This window comes from Enhydra lutris, unplaced genomic scaffold, assembly GCF_002288905.1.
Source record: "Enhydra lutris kenyoni isolate GAN:26980312 unplaced genomic scaffold, ASM228890v2 scaffoldscaffold55, whole genome shotgun sequence".
Classification (NCBI taxonomy): domain Eukaryota; kingdom Metazoa; phylum Chordata; class Mammalia; order Carnivora; family Mustelidae; genus Enhydra; species Enhydra lutris.
In genome coordinates, this window is record NW_019154139.1 from 3,230,169 (window position 1) to 3,251,063 (window position 20,895).

Below are 20,895 nucleotides of genomic sequence, written 5' to 3' on the forward strand. Positions count from 1 at the left end.
AGTCCTTCCTGGGTGGCATGTCCCTCCCTGCAGGATGCTTTTGTCTCTCAGACAAGGACATGACCCAGAGGTCCCTCCTGAGAAGGGGACTCATGCAAGAGGAGGTGGAGTGGGAAGGTCGGCTCCCAGGCTTTGCCACACTGGTGTGGAGACCTTTATTTTCATTTTTTTTTTAATTTTTAAGAAGATATAATTGGGATTTGGGAACCTTCTTTACTTTGTCTGGGTGTCCCCCGTTCCTATAGAGTCACTGATGAAATGATGCTTGCCCATGGTCACGTTCTCATCTTCCCCATACCCTGAGAAGGTTTTGCAAGCTGAGTAAGAGAACGAAACAAGGAGGGTATGTCCCGGGTCACCCTCTTCCCTCCAGGAGGGACCCGGGTATGTGGAAGCTTCCTGAGGGAGACATGGGGACCTTTTCCATCTCTGCCTCCCTGTAGCCCCAGGAGGTGTGGCACCCAGTGTTTCTCACTGAAACACTTGATCCTTCTGGAGACAAAACTGTTGCAAGGAAGGAGGCTCCAGGGTATGCTCCCAGGGGAGGTCGGAGGAAGGAGACCATGTGCAGGTGGGGAGGAGTGGGGGGAGCCCTGTTCCTGGGCCCTGTCGCTGGGGGACCTAGGGAGCTCTATGTCCCCCACCCCCACTTTTACTCCAAGGGAAGTCCTGCTGTCTCCCCTCCAAAGCCCAGCCCAGATCTGACAACTCTTCCCACCTCCATGGCCCCACCAGTCCCATCAGGATGCCTGGACCATGGCCGTGGTCTTCCAAAGCCGCCTCCAATCAGCCACAGTGATAGCCGGAAGGTGCAGACCCGCATCACTACATCTCCAGCGCTCAGCTGTCTGAGCTCTTACCATGAGACATACAAGAAAAACCAAAGTCCTGGATGGGTTCCACGTGACACCCTGCCTCTCACTGTCTTCCCCCTTTCCCTCCCCCCCCCCCACCCCATGGCCTCAGACACCCCCAGCGCGCACGCACACACACACACACACACACACACACACACCCCTGCCTCAGGCCCTTTGCACTTGTTATTGGTCCTGCCTGGACTGTAACTCTCCCAAATGTTCTTGGTCACCTGGGTGGGAGGCCTTTCCAGATCACCTCACCTCAAATAGCCCTCCCACCACTCTGTCCCCATGACTCTACTTCATTTTCTTCCTCTGAAGCAGAATATTTCTGTATATTTCCTGTCTGTATTCTCCTGAGAGGATAGTCTTTCCATAAGGGCAGGAAAATGTCCGTTGTGTTAGTCAGGCTGTTGAATGGAGAGTGAATGAGGGACCAAAGGCAGACAGGCACACAGGAGGGAAGGAGAACACCAGGGGCAGCGTACTGGGCCCCTGGAGGACCCCCGCTGCACAGCTGCTGGGGGAAAGCCCTCCCCAACAGGGGAGGGTGTTGGAGGGTTGGGGGGCTTCCCATTGCACTCTGTCAATCCTGCCTGGTGCAGCATTAGTGCCCCTCCGTGTACCAAGGAGGGACCCAGGAAAGTTCCTTGTGAGCCACTGATGACAGTGTGGTTGGGGTTACAATGTCAAAATATAAAAATAAAGAATAATTTTGGGGCGCCTGAGTGGCTCAGTTGGTTAAGTGTCTGCCTTCTGCTCAGGTCATGATCCCAGGGTCCCGTGATTGAACCCTGCATCGGACTCCCTGCTCAGAGGGGAGTCTGCCTCTCCCTCTCCCTCCATTTGCACTCTCTCTCTCACATAAATAAATAAAATCTTTAAAAAATTAAAGAATAATTTCAAAAAAGATTTTGTGAGCAATTTTTAAATTTTTTATTTATTTTTATTTTTAAAAGATTTTACTTATTTATTAGACAGAGAGAGAGAGAGTGAGAGAGACAGAGCACAAGCAGGGGGTAGTGGGAGAGGGAGAAGTAGGCTTCCCACGGAGCAGGAAAGTCCAACGTGGGACACAATCCCGGGACTCTGAGCCGAAGGCAGACGCTTCACCGATGGAGCCACATGGGCACCCCTGTGTGCAATTTCTTTAGGGATAAATGTCTTTCCTTTTCTTCTTCTACTTAAAGGGAAGAGAGGGTATTCAAAAAAGTCAGAAAGTGGAAACAACCCACATACGCATCAGGGGGTGCATGGATACACAAACGTGGGATACTCGTAGAACGGAGTATCATGTTGCCGTGAAAAGGAACACAGTCCTGATTCGGGGAGGCCCCTAGAAAACATGGAGTTCGGTGACAGGAGCCAGCCACAGAAGGCCACAGATCGTAGCGTCCCATTTACGGGGGATGTCCACAGAGGCAGAGGGTAGACAAGTGGTTACAGGGAGGCGGGGGGGGGAGCCTGCTAATGGTCTGAACTTGCTTTAAGGCGTTGACAACGTTCTGGAATTCTAGGGTGGTGCTGGGGGCACCACTGGTGTATTTAGTGTATATGCTGGCTGCACATATACTAATGGACACTGAGTCGTAGACATTAAAAAGGGTGAATTTTATACTATGTAGATGTCCTTTAAAAAAGAAAAAAAGATTTTATTTATTTATTTATTTGTCAGAAACATTGAGAAGGAGTGCACTAGCCGGGAGAGCAGCAGGCAGAGGGAGAAACAGGCTCCTGGCTGGGCGAGGAGCCCCACACGGCACTTGATCCCAGGACACTGGGACCATACATGAGCAGAAGGCAGACGTGTCCCCGATGGAGCCACCCAGGCGCCCCTATGTAAAATATATCCTTAAAAATGGAAAGGAGATATACAGAGGGGAAAGAGAATCAAGGAAGACGATGTGCTTCCCCACACTGGCTTCGAGATGTGGGTGTGGGGGGGTCAGGAAGTGACAGAAGCAAGTACCCCCACCCCTGTGTCGGCCAGCCCAGGGCTGAGTCTTCGGGCTGGCACCTGCATCCCACTCTCCCAGCACCTTGGCTCTGTCCCTGCCTTCCGAGGCCTTCCTCTGGCCTTGGGAGCCCTCTGGCCCCCTCCCTTCCCCTGCAGGGGCTCAGACTGGATTTGGCCCTTCCTGGCCGGCCAGCTCAGGTCATCCTCCGGGGCTTGGTGACCAGACTGGAGGGGTTTGAATTTGAATTCCAGCACCTGCCCCGTGCCCCCTCCCCTCGCCATGTGCCATGTGCTCTGAGCCTCGGTTTACCACGTGTCCAGCAGAGCAGAAGCCCCCCTCCCCACCTGCGGAGAGTCCTGGGAGCCCCAGTGTGGCAGTGTGGCCAGGAGGCCATGTGGCCCAGCAGGGTCAGGGCCAGCAGGGGCCGCATGCTCCCAGGGCTGCAGCAGCTGTGTGCGCACGGGTGCCCATGCTCGGGCCTGCTGCCATCTGACCATCTGCTCTCCGAGGGCGCTTGCTGGACCCTTGCTTGCTGGGCCACTGTGCAGGGAGGGGGGTGGGCACCTCGTCTCCAGTGGGGCAGCGACTATGTTCGGCCACTAGAGGCCAGTGCAGCCTGAGGGGGCCAGGTGGCCTGCCAGGACCAGCTCAGTGCACCTGGGGAGCAGGGTGGGGCCGAGGTCCCTTGTTGCCTCCAACCCCAGGGTCCTCTGAGATGCCACGACTGCCTGGGACATGAGTCCTGTGCCCATCACCCTGTGCTCACAGTATTTCTAGTTAGCCCAGAGACTGGGACTGTGGGGCCTGCCCAACTAGCTTCCAGAGCCTTCTTGGAGCTGAGGCCTGGCCAGGGGCGGGCAGGTGTGCAGATTAGTAAGGTGCTGGCCTCTCAGGGAGCACCTGAGGGAGTCAAGCTTCCAGGAGGGAACTTCACCTAGGGGAAACCAAGGTGAAACCTTGGTTTTGGGCACCAAGGGCCCCAAACCTCAGTCCAAGGGCCTGGGAGCTGAAAGAAACTCCAGCATTTCTATTTAGAAGGTTCTGGAAACTTGTAACCAGGACAACAATTTTATTTTTTGTCCTGATGATATCTGGGTCGTTCAGGGAAGCTCTTGTCCATGAAAGTTCTTGACGGGGTTCCAAATCCCCTCCACTCTCTTGCTTCTATCAACATCATGATTCAGTCAAAGTCTCCTCTTTGTCTTCCCACCAGTCAAACCCTACCAAAGGAGAGGGCCACTGGGGAGGGGGGTGGAGTGGGGGTAGGAAGAGGGGCTCAACCAACAACCGGTTTGCAGGAGGTTTTTCCCTCTGAATTCCAAACACAGGGTAAAGCAGGGGCCCAGCCTGGACTTGCTTCTTGGCCTTCCCCACTGGGGTGTTTCTTTGACCCTCATCATTTCAAGATTGGCTCAGAGATTTTTTTTTTAAGATTGTATGTATTTATTTGGCAGAGACACAGCGAGAGGGAGCCTAAGCAGGGGGAGTGGGAGAAGGAGAAAGAGACTCCTCACTGAGCAAAGAGCCCGATGCGGGGCTCAATCCCAGGATGCTGGGATCATGACCTGAGCCTAAGGCAGATGCTTAACTGGCTGAGCCACCCAGGTGCCCCTGGCTCAGAGATTTTTTCTTTTTTCTTTTTTTTTAAGATTTTATTTATTTATTTGACAGACAGAGATCACAAGTAGGTAGAGAGGCAGGCAGAGAGAGAGGAGGAAGCAGGCTCCCCGCTAAGCAGAGAGTTCGATGTGGGGCTTGATCCCAGGACCCTGGGATCATGACCCAAGCCGAAGGCAGAGGCTTTAACCCACTGAGCCACCCAGGCGCCCCTGGCTCAGAGATTTTTTGTGTAAGGAACGGATTCTGGAATTCATGTGGGTTCTGGTTTGAGCCCCTAGCAAAAAGTGTTTCGAGATGCTTCTCAGAACAGGTACAACACAACACAGATCCACAGCTTCTACCTTAAAAAGAATTTTTTTTAAAGCACTCACTTCCCGTGAAGCACTGCCTGGGCATGTGCAAACTATAAAGGTCAATTACATTCACTGCACCCCTGACCCTGAGGGGGGCGGGGCTCCAGGCACAAGGAGCAGCACTAAATGGGCTCACGCTCCAGGCATGGGCACCACTGCTAACCTCCAAGCTCCTCCCACTCTGATGTGATCCCCCCTGCCTCCGAAGGGCCCCAGAGTCAATGAGTGGGCTGTTGGTCCGCAGAGCTGGTGGGCACATGGGGGAAGGGGGGAGAGTGCTTGGAGCCGCCCCCTGGAGGAAGGGCAGATGGCATGACACAGCCTCACGGGTGGTGCCAGTCAGTCCACCAGACATGGGAGCCCCTTCCTGAAGCCTCAGGCACCTGCCTTCGCTGCCCACGGCTCGCCAGGGCCTCCGTTCACTTTCTGTGAACACAGAGTGGACTGGAGCAGGGGCTGTGCTCAGACAAGCACCCCCCATCCCCCGACACTGGATGAAAGTCGCAGCCTCTGGCTCTCCATGAGCAGGGACATGGGCCTGCAGCCTTCAGCTCATTATCTTCAGCCCTGAGCACCAACGCAGGGAGGAAACAGTTGTGACCCATGACCTCAGGCTCAGTGACAAGGACACAGTAGTAGGAAAGGTTAGCCCCTGGTAGATCTGCACCCAATCAGGCCTGTGCCAGCCTCTTTATGCACTCTCTCTCTCTCTTTTCTTTCCCCTTTTTAACGTAATCTCTACACCTAACTTAGGGCTTGAACTCACCACCCAAGATCAAGAGTTGCATGCTCCACTGACTGAGCCAGCCAAGGGCCCCTTTGCAGCCACGCTGGGAATCTAGACTACTCTTGTCTCCAGCATCTCCTCCAGACCAGGCCCTGGCGAAGGGCCCACAACTGCTTAGTGGCAGAACTGGAAGGTGACCCCTGCAAGGGGCCGGCCCTTTGAGAAGTGTGCCATCTGCTCACGCAGCTGGAGTCCCTGGATCAGGGTGGGAGGCCCCTTCAGTTTTCACCCCCATGCCCGCCCTTTCACGTGGGTGGACACAGGGCTGGGGCACCGAGGAAGTCCGCCATGTGCGGAGTTCAGTGTATGATCGCAAAGCCAACCCTCCACGACCCCTCGTGTCCCCCGCTCCCCGGCGCTCCTCCTGACCTGGCTCAGGTCACCCCCTTGCAGTTCCCAAATCTTCCCCCTGTTGGTGTGCCTTCCTAAACACGCAGTCTGGGCCTGCTTTGGACCCGTATGGGACTGGAACAGCAGTGTCTCTAGGCCTTTCCTGGCACATCAGGCTAGCGAGATCTGTCCGTGCGTCCCTCCCTCTCCCATCCCTGGGACCAGGAAGTGGCCTAGGAAGGGGCCCAGCCCAGTCCCGCTGTCACCTTGCAGCCCGCAGGTGTCTTATTCCAGGAAGGCATGCCCACACCCAAACTCCGTCACTGCATCTGAATTTTCAAAAACCAGCAAGCACCGTGTAACAGAACCTTTTGTTTATGTAAACCCAGCCCAACCTGTTTCAAGTCCTGTTGAGAGAGGCACTCTGGGTTCTCTCCGGCCTGAGTCCCCTTACTCTCCCCCACCCTGGCCTGGAGCTTTCCACTGCAGAGCTCTCGCCTCGGGGGCCTCCTTGCCCTCCCCACGCTCAAACTCCTGCCCTTTGATCCTCCCTGACCAAGAGGAAGGACAGACCCAGGATGTCCTGGACAGTCACACTTGAAGGATGAACTTTTCTCCTTCCTTTCCCTCCCTCCACATACTCCTTTCCGGGAAAGGGCTTGCCAGTGGAAACTCCCAGATTATAAGATCCTAAAGCAAATCTACCTTTAAGGCTAATAACCACCTCTTTAAGTCTGGCTAATAGGAAGAAAATGCTCATATTTGGCTCGCCTAAAGACATTGTTAACTGGTAACTTTGAGCGATATTGTTTGAGTTGATTTTTTGCCACCTCCCCCCACCCCCATCTGCACTCAGGTTGGAAATGCAGAGGCCAGAACCTCCCGTGTCCAAAGGACCTGCTTGAAACATCTCCCACTGGATAGACCCGGTGGAGCCTTCTGGGACGAAGAGACTCCACTGACTGGCGAGGGGCGGGAGTGGGGTCCCTGCGCCCCGCGCTCTACCGAGGGGCGAGTGCATCTTCCCGCCCCGGGGCGGCACAGTCCTAAAGTCCCTGGGGTGTCAAGTCCTAACCCGGCCCTTCAAACCGTGCCCCGTAGGAGGCGGGGGGGGGGTCCACTTAGTTCTAAAGCCCCCATCTCCATCTGTTTCTCCGCAGAAGGCTGAGGTGCGGAGGTCAGTTCCAAAGCTCCCTCCCCCAGGCTCGTCCCCGCAGGCGACGGGGGCGGGGAGGCGGGGTAAGGGGTGCTGCCACGCTTCTAAATAGCCCGCAGGTGGCTCTCCGCTCCCGGCCGCGGCGCTTCAGAAGGAGCCGGGAGGTCCCCGGACCCGGATCGCGCGCGTCCACGAACGGTCGGGCTGGTCCCTCCAATGTCCCCACTCCAAATCCTAATGTCAACGCAGGCTGTTTTCTTTTCCGTTTAAAAGTTGCACTTTAAACTCGGTGGGACCCGAATCCGGTTAGTTGCCGATGGCATTCCCAAGTTTTGTCGGGGTGAAGCACTTTAGCCTCCCGCATTGTGCTGTGAATGTGTAACCTCCCTCCAGCCGCTGCCGCGGTCCCCGAACCGGGGCGGGCCATGCGGGCCCCTCCCGGGCACCTCGGCACCCGCCCTCTCCCCTCCCGGGCCCAACCTGCGCGGCGGCCGGCGCGGCGCTCACCGCGGATCAATTCTGCCCGCGTGGTGGCGGCGGTGGGGGTGGGGGTGCTTCGCGCCGCGCCCCGCCCGGGACCCGCAGAGCCACCGCCCACCGGTAGCTGCCGCCGGGGGGCCCCCCTGCCCTGCCTTTCCCGGCCCGGCTCCCTCGGCCCCGCCCCCCGGGGAGGTCGGGTGGGGAGGCCGCGGGGGAGTGGGCCCGGCCTCCCCCGGCTGCGCCCCCGCGTCTCCATAGCGATCCTCCCGGCGCGCACCTCCGGGCCGGCTCCCCCCGGGGCTGAACAATGCGCGGCGGGGCCGGGGGCGGGGCCCAGCTGGGCCGGGGGCGGGGAGAGCGCGGGCCGAGGGGGCGCCGGCCGAGCGCACCGCCCAGGCAGCAGCCGGCCGCCGGGGTCTGAGCGACGCGGTGCGGCCCCTCCGGCTCCGGGAGCGCCGCCCCCGCCCTGGCCCGGGCCCGCCCCGCTTCCCACGCCGCCCGGCTGAGCCCGCGCGGGAGCCACCTGGAGCCGCCGGCAGCCGCAGCCACGGCAGGTTGATGCGCGGCGCCCTCCCGGGACGCGCACAGGAGCCATCTTGAAACCAACTTCGCAAACTTTCGCAAAGTGCTCTCGAAGTGGAAGCTGCGGGGGAGCCCGGGCGCGCGGCCGCCGGTGTCCCCGCCGGGGCCCCCGGGGAGGCAGGGCGCGGGCCGCCCCGAGGGCCCGGCGCGGGGCGCGCAGGAGTCCTCCCCCGGCCGCGCCGGGTGGATGCGGAGCCGCACCGGGTGCATGGATTGTGCTCGGGCGCCCGGCTCGGGCTCGGGCTCGGGCTCCGGGCCATGGCGCCGCCGCCGCCTCCCGTGCTGCCCGCGCTGCTGCTCTTGGCCGCGGCCGCCGCCCTACCCGCGCTGGGGCTGCGAGCAGCCGCCCGGGAGCTGCGCGTGCCCGGCGCCGCCCGCGCCTTCGCCCTGGGGCCGGGCTGGACCTACGCGCTGGACGCCGCGCGCACGCCGCGGGCGCTGCGGGAGCTGCTGGACTTGAGCCGAGACGGGCGGCTGGCGGGGCGGCGGCGCTGGCCCGGCGCGGGGCCCCGGGGCTGCGTGCGCCTGGGGGGCCGCCCGCTGCCGCTGCTGGTCCGCCTGGCGGCCCGCGGCGCCCCGACGGCCCTGAGCCTCCGCCTGAGGGTGCGCGCGCACGGCCCGGGTTGCGGCGCCCAGCTTCGGCGCCGACCCGCCACCGGCGCGGAGCTGCGGGCGCGGGCTGTGCTCACGGTGCCGAGGCCCGGCGCGGTGCTCTGCTTCCCGGCCCCCGGCGGCGGCGGCGGCGACAGTGGCGGGGCCACGCTGCACTCGGCGCTCGCGGTCCTGACCACCTTTCCCGCCTGTAGGTGCCTGCCGCACCCCGGCCCCCGCTGCCCACGCCGATCCGTCTGCCTGTCGCCCGGGGACTCGGCCCGCCTGCGCCTGCTGTGCGCTCTGCGGCGCGGGGCCGGCGCCATCCAGGTGGAGCTGGCGCTGGAGGCGGCCTCAGGGACGCCCTCCCCGGCGCTGTCGCTGTCTCTGTCGCCGCCGACCCAGCCCCAGCCCCAGGCCGGGGCGGTGGCGGCGCGGCGGGCTCGGCGGGGCGCTGGCGGCAGCACTACCCCTCAGTTCCCGCTGCCTAGCTACCAAGTATCCGTGCCCGAGAACGAGCCTGCTGGCACCACGGTCATCGAGTTGCGCGCGCATGACCCGGACGAGGGCGAGGCGGGGCGCCTGAGCTACCAGATGGAGGCCCTGTTCGATGAACGCTCCAACGGCTACTTCCTCATCGACACCGCCACGGGCGCGGTGAGCACGGCCCGCGCACTGGACCGCGAGACCAAGGACACGCATGTGCTCAAGGTGAGCGCCGTGGACCACGGCTCACCGCGGCGCTCGGCCGCCACCTACCTCACCGTCACAGTCAGCGATACCAACGACCACAGTCCGGTCTTCGAGCAGTCCGAGTACCGTGAGCGCGTGCGTGAGAACCTCGAGGTGGGCTACGAGGTGCTGACCATCCGTGCCACCGACGGCGACGCGCCCTCCAATGCCAACATGCGCTACCGCCTTCTGGAGGGCGCGGGTGGCGTCTTTGAGATCGATGCGCGCTCGGGCGTGGTGCGCACCCGAGCGGCGGTGGACCGGGAGGAGGCGGCCGCCTACCAGCTGCTGGTGGAGGCCAACGACCAGGGCCGCAACCCAGGCCCACTCAGCGCCACCGCCATCGTGCACATCGTGGTGGAGGACGAGAATGACAACTACCCCCAGTTCAGCGAGAAGCGCTATGTCGTGCAGGTGCCCGAGGATGTGGCCGTCAACACACCTGTGCTGCGTGTGCAGGCCACTGATCGGGACCAGGGGCAGAACGCGGCCATCCACTACAGCATCGTGAGCGGCAACCTGAAGGGGCAGTTCTATCTGCATTCCTTGAGCGGCAGCCTGGACGTCATCAACCCGCTGGACTTCGAGGCCATCCGGGAGTATACGCTGCGCATCAAGGCGCAGGATGGGGGCCGGCCTCCGCTCATCAATTCCTCGGGGCTGGTCCTGGTGCAGGTGCTGGACGTGAACGACAACGCCCCCATCTTCGTGAGCAGCCCCTTCCAGGCGGCCGTGCTAGAGAACGTGCCCCTTGGCCACTCGGTGCTGCACATCCAGGCGGTGGACGCGGACGCAGGGGAGAACTCCCGCCTGCGCTATCGGCTGGTGGACACGGCCTCCACCTCCGTCGGGGGTGGTGGGCCTGCGTCCCAGGACCCTGCATCTCCCCCGGACTTCCCTTTCCAGATCCACAACAGCTCGGGCTGGATCACCGTGTGCGCGGAGCTGGACCGTGAGGCAGTGGAGTACTACAGCTTCGGGGTGGAGGCGGTGGACCATGGCTCGCCTCCCATGAGCTCCTCGGCCAGCGTGTCCATCACGGTGCTGGACGTGAATGACAACGACCCGGTATTCACGCAGCCGGTGTACGAGCTGCGTCTGAACGAGGACGCCGCTGTGGGGAGCAGCGTGCTGACCCTGCGGGCACGTGACCGGGATGCCAACAGTGTCATCACCTACCAGCTCACCGGCGGCAACACCCGCAACCGCTTTGCCCTCAGCAGCCAGAGCGGCGGCGGCCTCATCACCCTGGCGCTGCCGCTGGACTACAAGCAGGAGCGGCAGTACGTGCTGGCCGTGACCGCGTCCGATGGCACCCGCTCGCACACCGCTCAGGTCTTCATCAACGTCACTGACGCCAACACCCACCGGCCGGTCTTCCAGAGCTCGCACTACACTGTGAGTGTCCGCGAGGACCGGCCGGTGGGCACCTCCGTTGCCAGCATCAGCGCCACCGACGAGGACACCGGCGAGAACGCTCGCATCACCTACGTGCTGGAGGACCCCGTCCCGCAGTTCCGCATCGACCCGGACACGGGCACCATCTACACCATGACTGAGCTGGACTACGAGGACCAGGCCGCCTACACCCTGGCCATCACCGCCCGGGACAACGGCATCCCTCAGAAGTCCGACACCACCTCCCTGGAGATCCTCATCCTCGACGCTAATGACAACGCGCCCCGCTTCCTGCGGGATTTCTACCAGGGCTCCGTCTTCGAGGACGCGCCGCCGTCCACCAGCGTCCTCCAGGTCTCCGCCTCCGACCGGGACTCGGGCCCCAACGGCCGTCTGCTCTACACCTTCCAGGGCGGGGACGACGGGGACGGGGACTTCTACATCGAGCCCACGTCCGGTGTGGTCCGCACCCAGCGCCGCCTGGACCGGGAGAATGTGGCGGTGTACCTCCTCCGGGCCCTGGCTGTGGACCGGGGGAGCCCTGCGCCCCTCAGTGCCTCAGTGGACATCCAGGTGAGCGTCCTGGACATTAATGACAACCCCCCGGTCTTTGAGAGGGACGAGCTGGAGCTGTTTGTGGAGGAGAACAGCCCCGTGGGGTCTGTGGTGGCCAGGATTCGTGCCAGTGACCCCGACGAGGGCCCCAACGCCCAGATCATGTATCAGATCGTGGAGGGCAACGTGCCCGAGGTCTTCCAGCTGGACCTGCTGAGCGGCGACCTGCGCGCTCTGGCCGAGCTGGACTTCGAGGTCCGGCGGGAGTACGTGCTGGTGGTGCAGGCCACCTCGGCCCCGCTGGTGAGCCGGGCCACCGTGCGCATCCGCCTCCTGGACCAAAACGACAACCCGCCCGTGCTGCCCGACTTCCAGATCCTCTTCAACAACTACGTCACCAATAAGTCCAACAGCTTCCCCACAGGCGTGATCGGCCGCATCCCAGCGCACGACCCCGACCTCTCCGACAGCCTCAACTACACCTTCCTGCAGGGCAATGAGCTCCAGCTGCTGCTGCTGGACCCAGTGACCGGCGAGCTGCAGCTCAGCCGGGACCTGGACAACAACCGGCCGCTGGAGGCGCTCATGGAGGTGTCTGTTTCTGGTGAGTGGCCGCCCCTAGAGCCGCAGGGACCCGCCGGGGGCCTGCCCGACGAGCCGGGGCGCATCTGGGCAGGGCCCAGGCAGCTCTTCGGGGATCTGTGGGCTCCGGTTGGAGGGTTGGTGCCACGAGCTGGGGGCGTGCTCCCCACTTAGGCCAAGGGAGTGGGAGGGGTACGGCACTGCTTCCCTCAGCACTTTTGCTGGGAGCAGGCTCGGGCTGCCTCAAGTTCAAGACCGGGGCTTTTTTTTTTTTTGGCGCTTTCCTCCATGGGCTGTGTCTCCCGAATGTGCTATGAAAAGTTGGTCTGCAGGGCTATCTGAGGTGTCTGGTTTGCTTGGTACCGTTCTGTGGTCAGCCCTCCGCCTGTCTGGAAAGATCAAAGGTCACTGCCCGCCGGTGTGCTGCATGGAAATTGCTGGATGGTTCCCTGAGTCGCCCTGTAATGGGACGGCAGTTGCTTCGCGTAGTGTCTCTTTTCTGTCTCCTGCAGATAATAACAATCCCGCTTCTGTGTGCTCGTCTGTCTGGGAGTGCTTTGAAAAGCATAGCCTCGTTTGATCTTGGCTTCTGCTCCTGGACACGGGCTTGTAATTTGGGTCTTACTGAGAGGCCTGCCCAGTTTGGCGGTGGAGCCGGTGTGGGAATCCAGTGGGCCCGCTCTGGGCCTGGAGGTGCGCAGACGAGCAAGGTGGTCTCCGCTCCGTCAGCCTAATGCCCAGCAGCAAAGAGTTCGTGCCCCATGCCGCCAACCCCCGAGTGCCAAGCGGGGCCCCCAAGGCCGGGGGGAGAGGACAGATAGAGGGCGTGGGAATTGGGAGACACAGCGTCTCCTTAAGGGGGCCCACCTGTGGGCAGGGTGCTGGTGCAGACAGGTGCCCTTAATGATGAGACCGAACTATGACCAAGAAAGGCTTGGACCGTGGGTTGTTTGAGTCAGTGTTTCGGCTGACTTATTTGAACAATAAATGATTTCAACACAGTGTCACCGTGGGAGCCCTGCGAGAATTAAAAAGGAAATTCTCTGATCTGTTTTGTTTTCACCATTGGTTATCAGTCGCTACGCCAGGGGTTGGGTGGCAAACAGGTTCCTGTTCCAGTTGTTTGCTGGTGAGATCCGGAGCTCAGGGTCCAGTTCTGCGGTGGTGCGACCCTTCGCCAAGGCTTTCGGCGGCACAGTCTCTCCGCAGGTGCATATTGTAGGTTCTGTGGGGTCATGTACCTGCGCAGGGGATACGGAAGAGGCCCTTAGGGGGAAGTTGTTAGCGGGGTTATGCGTATCCCGAGCAATGACCTGATACCAAAAATTGTTTCCTTCCCAGATCCCCACTTGGGTTTGCCCAGTTTTTGATCCTTCTGCTCTGCGCGCTGGGTACGACACAGTGGAAAACAGCCGGTGTGGAAACGACTTGGCAACACCCTGGGGTTTTGACTGCACAGGGGACACAGGGGGCTTTAGTGGGAACAGTGCGTGTGGAAGCAAGGATGTTGTGTGCGTCTGAGGCGTCAGGAATGTGGGCCCCCCTGTGGCAGCCGGATAACAAGGCTTAGGATGGATTTCATCCCCCCAGAGGGGAGTTACTGCGAGCTGGCTCGCCTACCTGGAGGGCCGCCGGTTGGGACCACAGTCGAAGGTGGGCCGGGGATCCATGCCACGTGGGGGACTGTCTCAGTGGTCTCGGTGACCCAGGGCCGACATAATGCTTCTGTCCCTCGGGCACTGGGCCTTCTGGGGGGTCCCCCCAGGAATAGGTGGTTCCCTTCCGCTGGGTTCTGATCTGACAGCGGATGGCTTTATAAACCCTTGCACTTAACACGGACACGCAGCCTTCCGGTAACTGGGAGGTGAGCAGTGTTAGGATCCTTGCCTGCGAGAAAATTCTGGAGGAATGCGTTGCTGGCTGACCGTTCCAGCGCCAAACCCTCACTCAGTGCCGAGTCTGTGCTGAGGTTTGAGGGGCCCCTTGACTGCAGTTGAGTGCTCGGGCAAAGCCAATGGCTGGAAACTCTCAAAATCTGAGATTCCAGACAGCAGAGCGTGGGGTAGAAACAAAACAGAGCCTGAGGTCAGTCTTTGAATGAACCAGGGTGGGTTCTTAGGTTTTGTAAAAGAACAATGGAGAAAGCTGTTGTGGGGGACTCACACCCTGTTTTCATTGAAGTGTTATTGGCTTTTTGGGATTTACAGCCGTGCCCTAAAGCCTCTGATGCCTTATTACCGCCCTCGAGGTGCTGGACGGAGTGGTTCTGTGGGCGCCAGGCCAGTAGGTCCCCGGCAGAGGAGGCTGCTGGGAAGGTGCACAAGGGGGAGGGCCTGAAATGGCCAGGCAGGGGAGAGGGGTGTGCAGGCGGGGAGGACCTGCGGGGGTGGGCGGGGAGGACTGTGCAGAGGGGAGAGCCCCGCAGGAGGGGAGAGGGTGCAGTGGGGAGGGCCGTGCGGGGGGGAGGGCGGGGGGGGGGGGGTGGGGGGGGGGGGGGGGGCAGGAGGGAATGGCTCCAGGAGAGAGCCCCCTTGGGGGACCTGGGGACCAGGAGAGCCTTTCCTTTTGTTGTCGTTTAGCGGGAACGTTTTGACCGTGAGTAGCTGATACTGATGGTTTCACACAGACGCCCGAGGTCAGAACACCGTTTGAAAATGTTTTTGAATTAAGAAATAGGCACATTCGAATAACAGCCAGTATTTGGAGGACAGCCAGCCCCACAAAATGCTCATTCTCTATGTGACGGTTTTTGAATGAGGTTTAAAATTCTGTGATTGGGACCTTTTTACGGCTGTTGTATGAAAGCCGTGTTTGCATTTTTCAAAGCGGTGCGGCCGCCAGCCCTGTGGGACCTTCAAGCACCACAGGCTTCCCTCTAATCTTTCTGGATGTCAGGCCTTCGTCCCATCAGCATTTTCAATCCAGCTGGGACGTGCGTGTGCCGGTAAGACTGGGGCCGGACGCCGTGCGCGGCAGAGCGTGGCACTTGGTGGGAAAGGGCCCTATGTCTGTGGGTGTTGCCAGCCCGCGGGAATGTTGGCGTGTGTGGGGTAAGAATGACCCGTGTGGCTGGGACACACCAGAAGATGGGGCACCGCGGTGAAATGAGATCGGGCAGCCTCGGGGCTCCCGGGGGGCGCCGTCGGCTGAGCACCAGACCCTTGATCTCGGCTCAGGTCTTGCTCTCAGGGTCTTGAGACCGAGCCCCGTGTCGGGCTCTGTGCTGGGCGTGGAGCCTGCCTCAGAGATGGGCTGTGGTTTGCCTTGGTGGGGAGTACGTGGCCTAGGGCTGCCTCGGCCTGGTGAAGCTTTAGAGCGCATCTGCCTCCTTAAATACAGCGTGTCGAGGGGACTTTTCCATGGGTGGACGCGGAGCCGGAGTGGAGGGTGGGCCGCTGTCCTGGCAGTGCCTGGATGCCTGGTATCAGGGCTCTTCCCGGATCTCACGGGGAGCTGAAGCCGTTGTGGCTGCGGAGCTGGATTCTCCGGAATCCAGTGCCCCGGAAGTTCGGTGCTTCTCACAGCAGGTGGGCATCGCAGCGCCTTCCGAAGCTCTGGGGACAGTCACTTGTTAGCTTACGTTCAGAAACACCGGCTCCGAGCCAAGAGCGTGTTTATCCTTTCACTGAGCACCTACTGTGGGCCAGGTGCGGCCCTGCTCTCCCGGACGCCGGCGGGGGACGGAGGATTGGAAGAACGCAGAGGAACACAGAACTGAGATCACGAAGCGGGAGATGCGGGGTGGGGGAGGTGGTGTGGGGACCCGTAGTCTTGCACACGAAGCACCTTCCTGGCAGGGGAGCGTGTGTGGCGGGAACCCACCCCCCCCCCCGATGTGGAGGGCCAACTCTGGAGGGTTTGGGGCCAATCCGGGAGATTTGGGGAAGAACAGGGTGTGTCTGAGCTGCACATGGGGAGGTGGCTCTAGGCGGTGAGCTGGGAGGCTGGAGGGAAGCGTGGGGGTGGCCGAGGAGCGTGGGGGGACAAGGCAGGGCCTGCGTGGTTAGATGGTGAGATGTGGGGCAGGGATGGGCTTGAGCGGCCCATTTGCTCTGCGCCGGGGCCTCCCCAGGCACTACCTGTCTGCACAGGGCGTGATCCTGCCAGGAGCACGCCAGGGCCCCCGAGGCTTAATGGCAGCTGCTTGCAAAGGCAGCGCTGGGGTTTGAACCCGTGGCTCCCAAGCCATGGTCTCTCAGGCTGTGCTTTCCAGAAAAAAACGGGCTCCAGGAGCACAAGGATGAGGTCAGGGAGGAAGGCTCCCTGAGCCAGGTGTCCTTGCAAGGGGGTCTGGCCTTGGAGTCAAGACCAGGAGACCACGTGTGGCTGGGGAACCTTTGACCTTTGTCACTGTGACGGCTGGACACGCAGGTCTGGGCAGAGGCCAGCTGGAGTCCTGGCCGGAGGTGGTCAGCATGGCCTCAGCAGTGACAGAGAGGGTGGTTGTGACTGGGGGTGGTCAGTGACCAGTCTGCAGGGGCGTGAGGGCATTAGGGCAGGGGATGTGTGTGACGGGAACCGGAGCGTGGCGCAGCCTCGAGGAGCCGTGGCCGGAGTGGCCTGTGGGCAGGGATGGATCAGCCTCGCAGCTGGGGCAGGAGCAACCACACACACGGGAAAAGCTGGGGGATCTGGGGCTCTGGGGGCTGAGGGTCCCACCGTGGGTCACCCGTGGGGCAGAAATGTGGCTTGAATTAACCAAAGGGAAGTCCTTGGTGGTGTCACGAGAGCCAGAGTAGCGGGGGGCTGGGCAGCCCCTCTGAGGAGCAGGGGATAGGCTTGCAGGGGTGAGGGAGCCAGGCTGAGGGCAGGGGGGTGGCTGTGGGGACGTGGAGCCAGCAGTGACCCGGGCTGGGTTGAGGGGCGGGAGGACTAGACCAGTTGGCATGCACCACCACCACGCTGGCCACCCGGTCCCTCTGCCTGCGTGGACGTTCACCCAGTGTGATTCCGGGGGCACCGGGAGTGAGGGGGGTCACCGCGATGGGAGAGCAGTATCTGTTGGGGCCACGTCGAGTGTAGACAGGGCTGCCCGGGAGGGTCGGTTCTACTCCTCTTTGACTCATAGGACCTGTGATGGGGGAGCAGGGGGGCCAGGGGAGGGTGGGCAGGGGGCCAGGGCCACGGGGCTCCTCGACTTCTGAGGGCCAGGGCAGCCCATCTCAGCACTGGCTACCTGGCGGCAGGAAGTCTCCTGGTGGTCCCACCTACCAGTTAGAGCGACAGGGAGACTGTTTACATGTGGGGAGAGCCACAGGCAGTGAGCCCCTTGGGAGGAGGGTGGGGGGTACACAGACCCTGTATGATGTCGACCGGCATTGGCAGTTTGCTGGCGACACCCAAGCTCCGTCCAGGGCCGGGTGCCCCCTTAGGACAGCCCTCTCGGGGCCGGGTGGACGCGTACACCTGCTCCCGGTGACGCCCGAGACCAGAAACCTGTGTGGGACCCGGGGCGGTGGGATGGGGGTTGCTTGGGCCTGGCAGCCGCCGAGGCCCCGAGAGGTGTGTTCTGTGGCTCTGGGCTACGAGCCTCCTCCCTGCCAGCACTCGGATGCAAACAGAAGTAGATTTTATCGTGTGGGGCAGAGCACGTGGAAAATCTTCCCGAATTGGCATGACTCTTCTCTGCTCACAGCCTAGGGGGTCATAGTTTTCTGGTGTTTCTTCTTGTCCTGTAACCTGAACACGCAGGTTCGTACGAAAGCCGGAGGGTTCCTGGATCCCAAAGGGTGGAGTGAATGTCCCCCCACTTTCTGTGGGTTTGCTTTGGGAGGGTCACAGGGGCGACCTGAGGACGTGTGGCAGGGTTGGGGTCCCAGGTTGTCAGGGTCGAGGACCTGGCCTTGAGTTTGTGGGGGATGACAGGGGCCCCCTCTGACTTTCCCCTGTGAGTAGGTGGTCCGCAGTGGCTGTGGGTCATTTATGGACTGAGCCCCAGGGGCCTGGGAGAGGGTCCCCCTGCAGAGACTGTGGCGGTCGTCTGCCCCCCACTCTGGGCACTGGGGGGAGGCTGACGCAGAAGACAGGATGCAAAGTGATCCCACCCACCACTCTGGGTCCCTCTGTGCCTTGTTGGGGGCTTGGCTCCCCGGGAACGTTCTACAACTATGGCTGATTCTCACGACTTTGCTTCAGGTAAGGACTTGCGGGTGCCTTGGAAATCGGTTCCCTTTTTTGGGTGTGAACATTCCAGAGCTGGGGAAAGCCCGTCACCAGCCCTTCATTGTTCTGTCACTCCAGTGGGCGCCTCCTGACGTCCTGGAAATGGGCCACAATTCATTCTTAAACACGCACACATGTGCACCTGTGCTCACACACACACGGACACGCACATGCGCACGGACACCAGTACATGCACACACAAGCATGCGCACGTGTGCGCACACACGGACACATGCGCGTGGACACAGGCACACACATGCACAAACACGCACACGTGTGCACGGACACAGGTACACACAAACACGCACACACATGCACACAGAGACACACACATGCAAAAACATGTACGCATATCCACATGGGCAGGGGATCCCACATGAACAAATACACAGACACACTAATCCACACACGCACACACATAAATCCACACAGTTTGCCTGACTACTTTGGAGGCAGACCGTGTCGCATAAGTTTTCCTTCCAGCCACCCCAACCCGACACACCGTGTCGACCTCTGCAGCCGCGGTGGGGTCCTGTCGGCCGGTCTGGTGATCCCTCGGGACTGGTGACATGGTGCCAGGCTTGTGGGTGTCCCGTGGACCGCGGGCCTCTCGTGAAAGGGGTTGTGCCAGCTTTTAGCTTCCAGGGTCAGCCACTGGGTATCGAGGCATCAAGCACGCGGAGTGGGGCTGGTCCCCCACAGTGGCTGTTGGGACAGACTCCGTGGCTACTTTTGCACAGCTGTGTCCACGGCGCGCTATCGGCGAAGGTGAGCAGTGAGCGAGCCCCAGGCTGGTGTGCTTTCTGCACTGATCTTGTGGGACGGGATAGTCCCTCCACCTTCCAGGCGGGAAGCGGATGGGGAAGGACACACAGCCTGCTTTGTCGTGTGGAAGTGTTAGAGGGGACACGACCCGGCCGAGCCCCAGTCCCCCGTCCCCCCCCCCCCCGTGTCAGATCTTCAGGCCTGGCTACTGGTAGTTGATGACATGGGTTTGCCGTCTTGGGGTGGTGGGACTGTTTCCGAGCCCCAAGGTGGCCCAGCAGAGGGGGCTTCCTGGCCCTGAGGGGCTCTGCTGGCTTTCCCAGGTCCCACCCTCCCTCTCCTCCTCCCTGGGGCACTCCCCCCTGTGCCTGGAGCAGGTGGTGGAGGGCTCTGTGCCTCAGTTTCCCCTGGCACAGGCTAGCAGCCGCCATCTGCAGGGTGTGGCGAGGGTGCACTGGAGATGCCCGTGCTACCCGGATGCGGCCGAGTGGCTGGCCGCCGCCCGCTCCCTTTCCTGTGGCCTGACTTTTCCTTCTGGTTGTTGGTTGCGCAGCTGCGAGGGTGGCCTCCTATACTGCCTGCTGGAGGCCTTTCCTCCTCTGTGTCCATCTGTCCTTCCTGCCTCTCCCCTCCTTTCCAGCACGCCGGGACAGTGGAGGAGGTCTGTGTGCTCTGGAGGGGTTTCAGGTGACTCAGGAGAGGGGCTTGGTGCCGTGACCCCGCCACCTACCCTGGCCTGGGAGGCAGAGGTCAGGGGTCTGGCAGGACGTTGAGACAAATGGAGCCTTGGTCTAGGACATCAAGCGCCTTTGAAACCTTGAGGGGACAGCGTGGTCCAACAGCGGGTGGCCTTGGGATGGCCTCCTGCACCCAGAAGGCAAGAGCTATGTGAGTCCCACTGAGTCCCTGGGCCGTTGCAGACCAGCCTGTGTGGCCCTGAGATGCTGAGTCCCAGCCCTGGCCCAACCTTGGAACTCCCCTCACCTGTTGTCTCCTTTCTGCTGAGAGCGTGTGAGCTTTTGGCTCCTCCAAGGCACGGCGCCACCTCCACACCTCTGGTCTTCCCATCTGCCCGCCTTCTTCTCTCCCCTGGGGCTTTGAGGTCAGGGGGTCAGTTTCCGATCTCTGCACACCTGGGAGGAGACTGGCGTCAGAGCGAGGATGATACCCCAAGAGGTGGTCATCTGAGAGCCTGTCGCCCCACTGCCTGGGTTTGCGTGCCCCCTCCCCAGGCTCTGCCTTGTCCCCTGGCTGCAAACCTGAGAGTGCCCATTTCACAGGCAAAGATACTGAGGCTGCAGAGCTCCTGGCGGTAGGTCCCAGTCTGGAACCAGGGGTGGCCCCACTGTCGGCCAGAGGCTAAGCCCTGCCACGAGGAGCTGTTGTGACAGCAGCCCTGGGGACCCAGAACAGGAGGGCTGTGGGTCACGTGTGTGTCACGCCTGATTCCACGGGAGCGCTACGGTGAGCAGGAGTGCAGCTGCTGCACAGTGAGGGAAAGGGGGTCCTGGCAGCTGTCTCTGAGTCTTTATGGGCCTCCTATGGGCAGAGCTGTGTCCCGGGAAACTGTGGAGTGCAGGACCCGCGTGCATCAGGTGCCGGGAGGGACCTGAACCAGTGCCGTGGTCAGGGTCAGAGGCAGCAGGGAGGTGGACAGCATTGTGGAGCTCACGCGGAACTGGCTGACGTGCCCTTGGGGGCCCTCCAGCTTCGAGAGCAGATTCTCCTGGCCAGGGACCGACCAACTTTCCTTCCTTCCCTTCTTTTCTTCCTTTCCTCCCTCCCTCCCTTCCTTCTCCCCTCTCTTCCTCCCTTCCTTCTTTCTCTCCTCCCTCCCTCCCTTTCTTCTCTCCCTCCTTCCCTCTTTCCCTCTCTCCATCAGTCAAGATTTTTCCTTCTTTTTCAGTAGTCTGTTTTCACTTCCAGTTCTGGGTTTGTGTTTTGTTTTTTTGGTTTTTTTTTTTTGGATTTAGAAACTGTCTCATCG

At 61.2% G+C, this 20,895-nt stretch overlaps 1 protein-coding gene across 2 annotated transcripts in view; it reads left to right on the forward strand.

Moving 5' to 3' along the window:
- The first annotated feature begins 8,273 nt into the window (after window positions 1-8,273).
- The window catches only part of LOC111157611 (cadherin EGF LAG seven-pass G-type receptor 1), a 134,048-nt gene continuing 121,426 nt past the window's right edge, over window positions 8,274-20,895 (forward strand). For both annotated transcript variants that reach the window (XM_022519170.1, XM_022519171.1), the window contains exon 1: window positions 8,274-12,003. In XM_022519170.1, coding sequence (XP_022374878.1) covers window positions 8,382-12,003 — 3,622 coding nt within the window. In that variant the 5' untranslated portion in view covers window positions 8,274-8,381. The remainder of the gene's footprint in view (window positions 12,004-20,895) is intronic.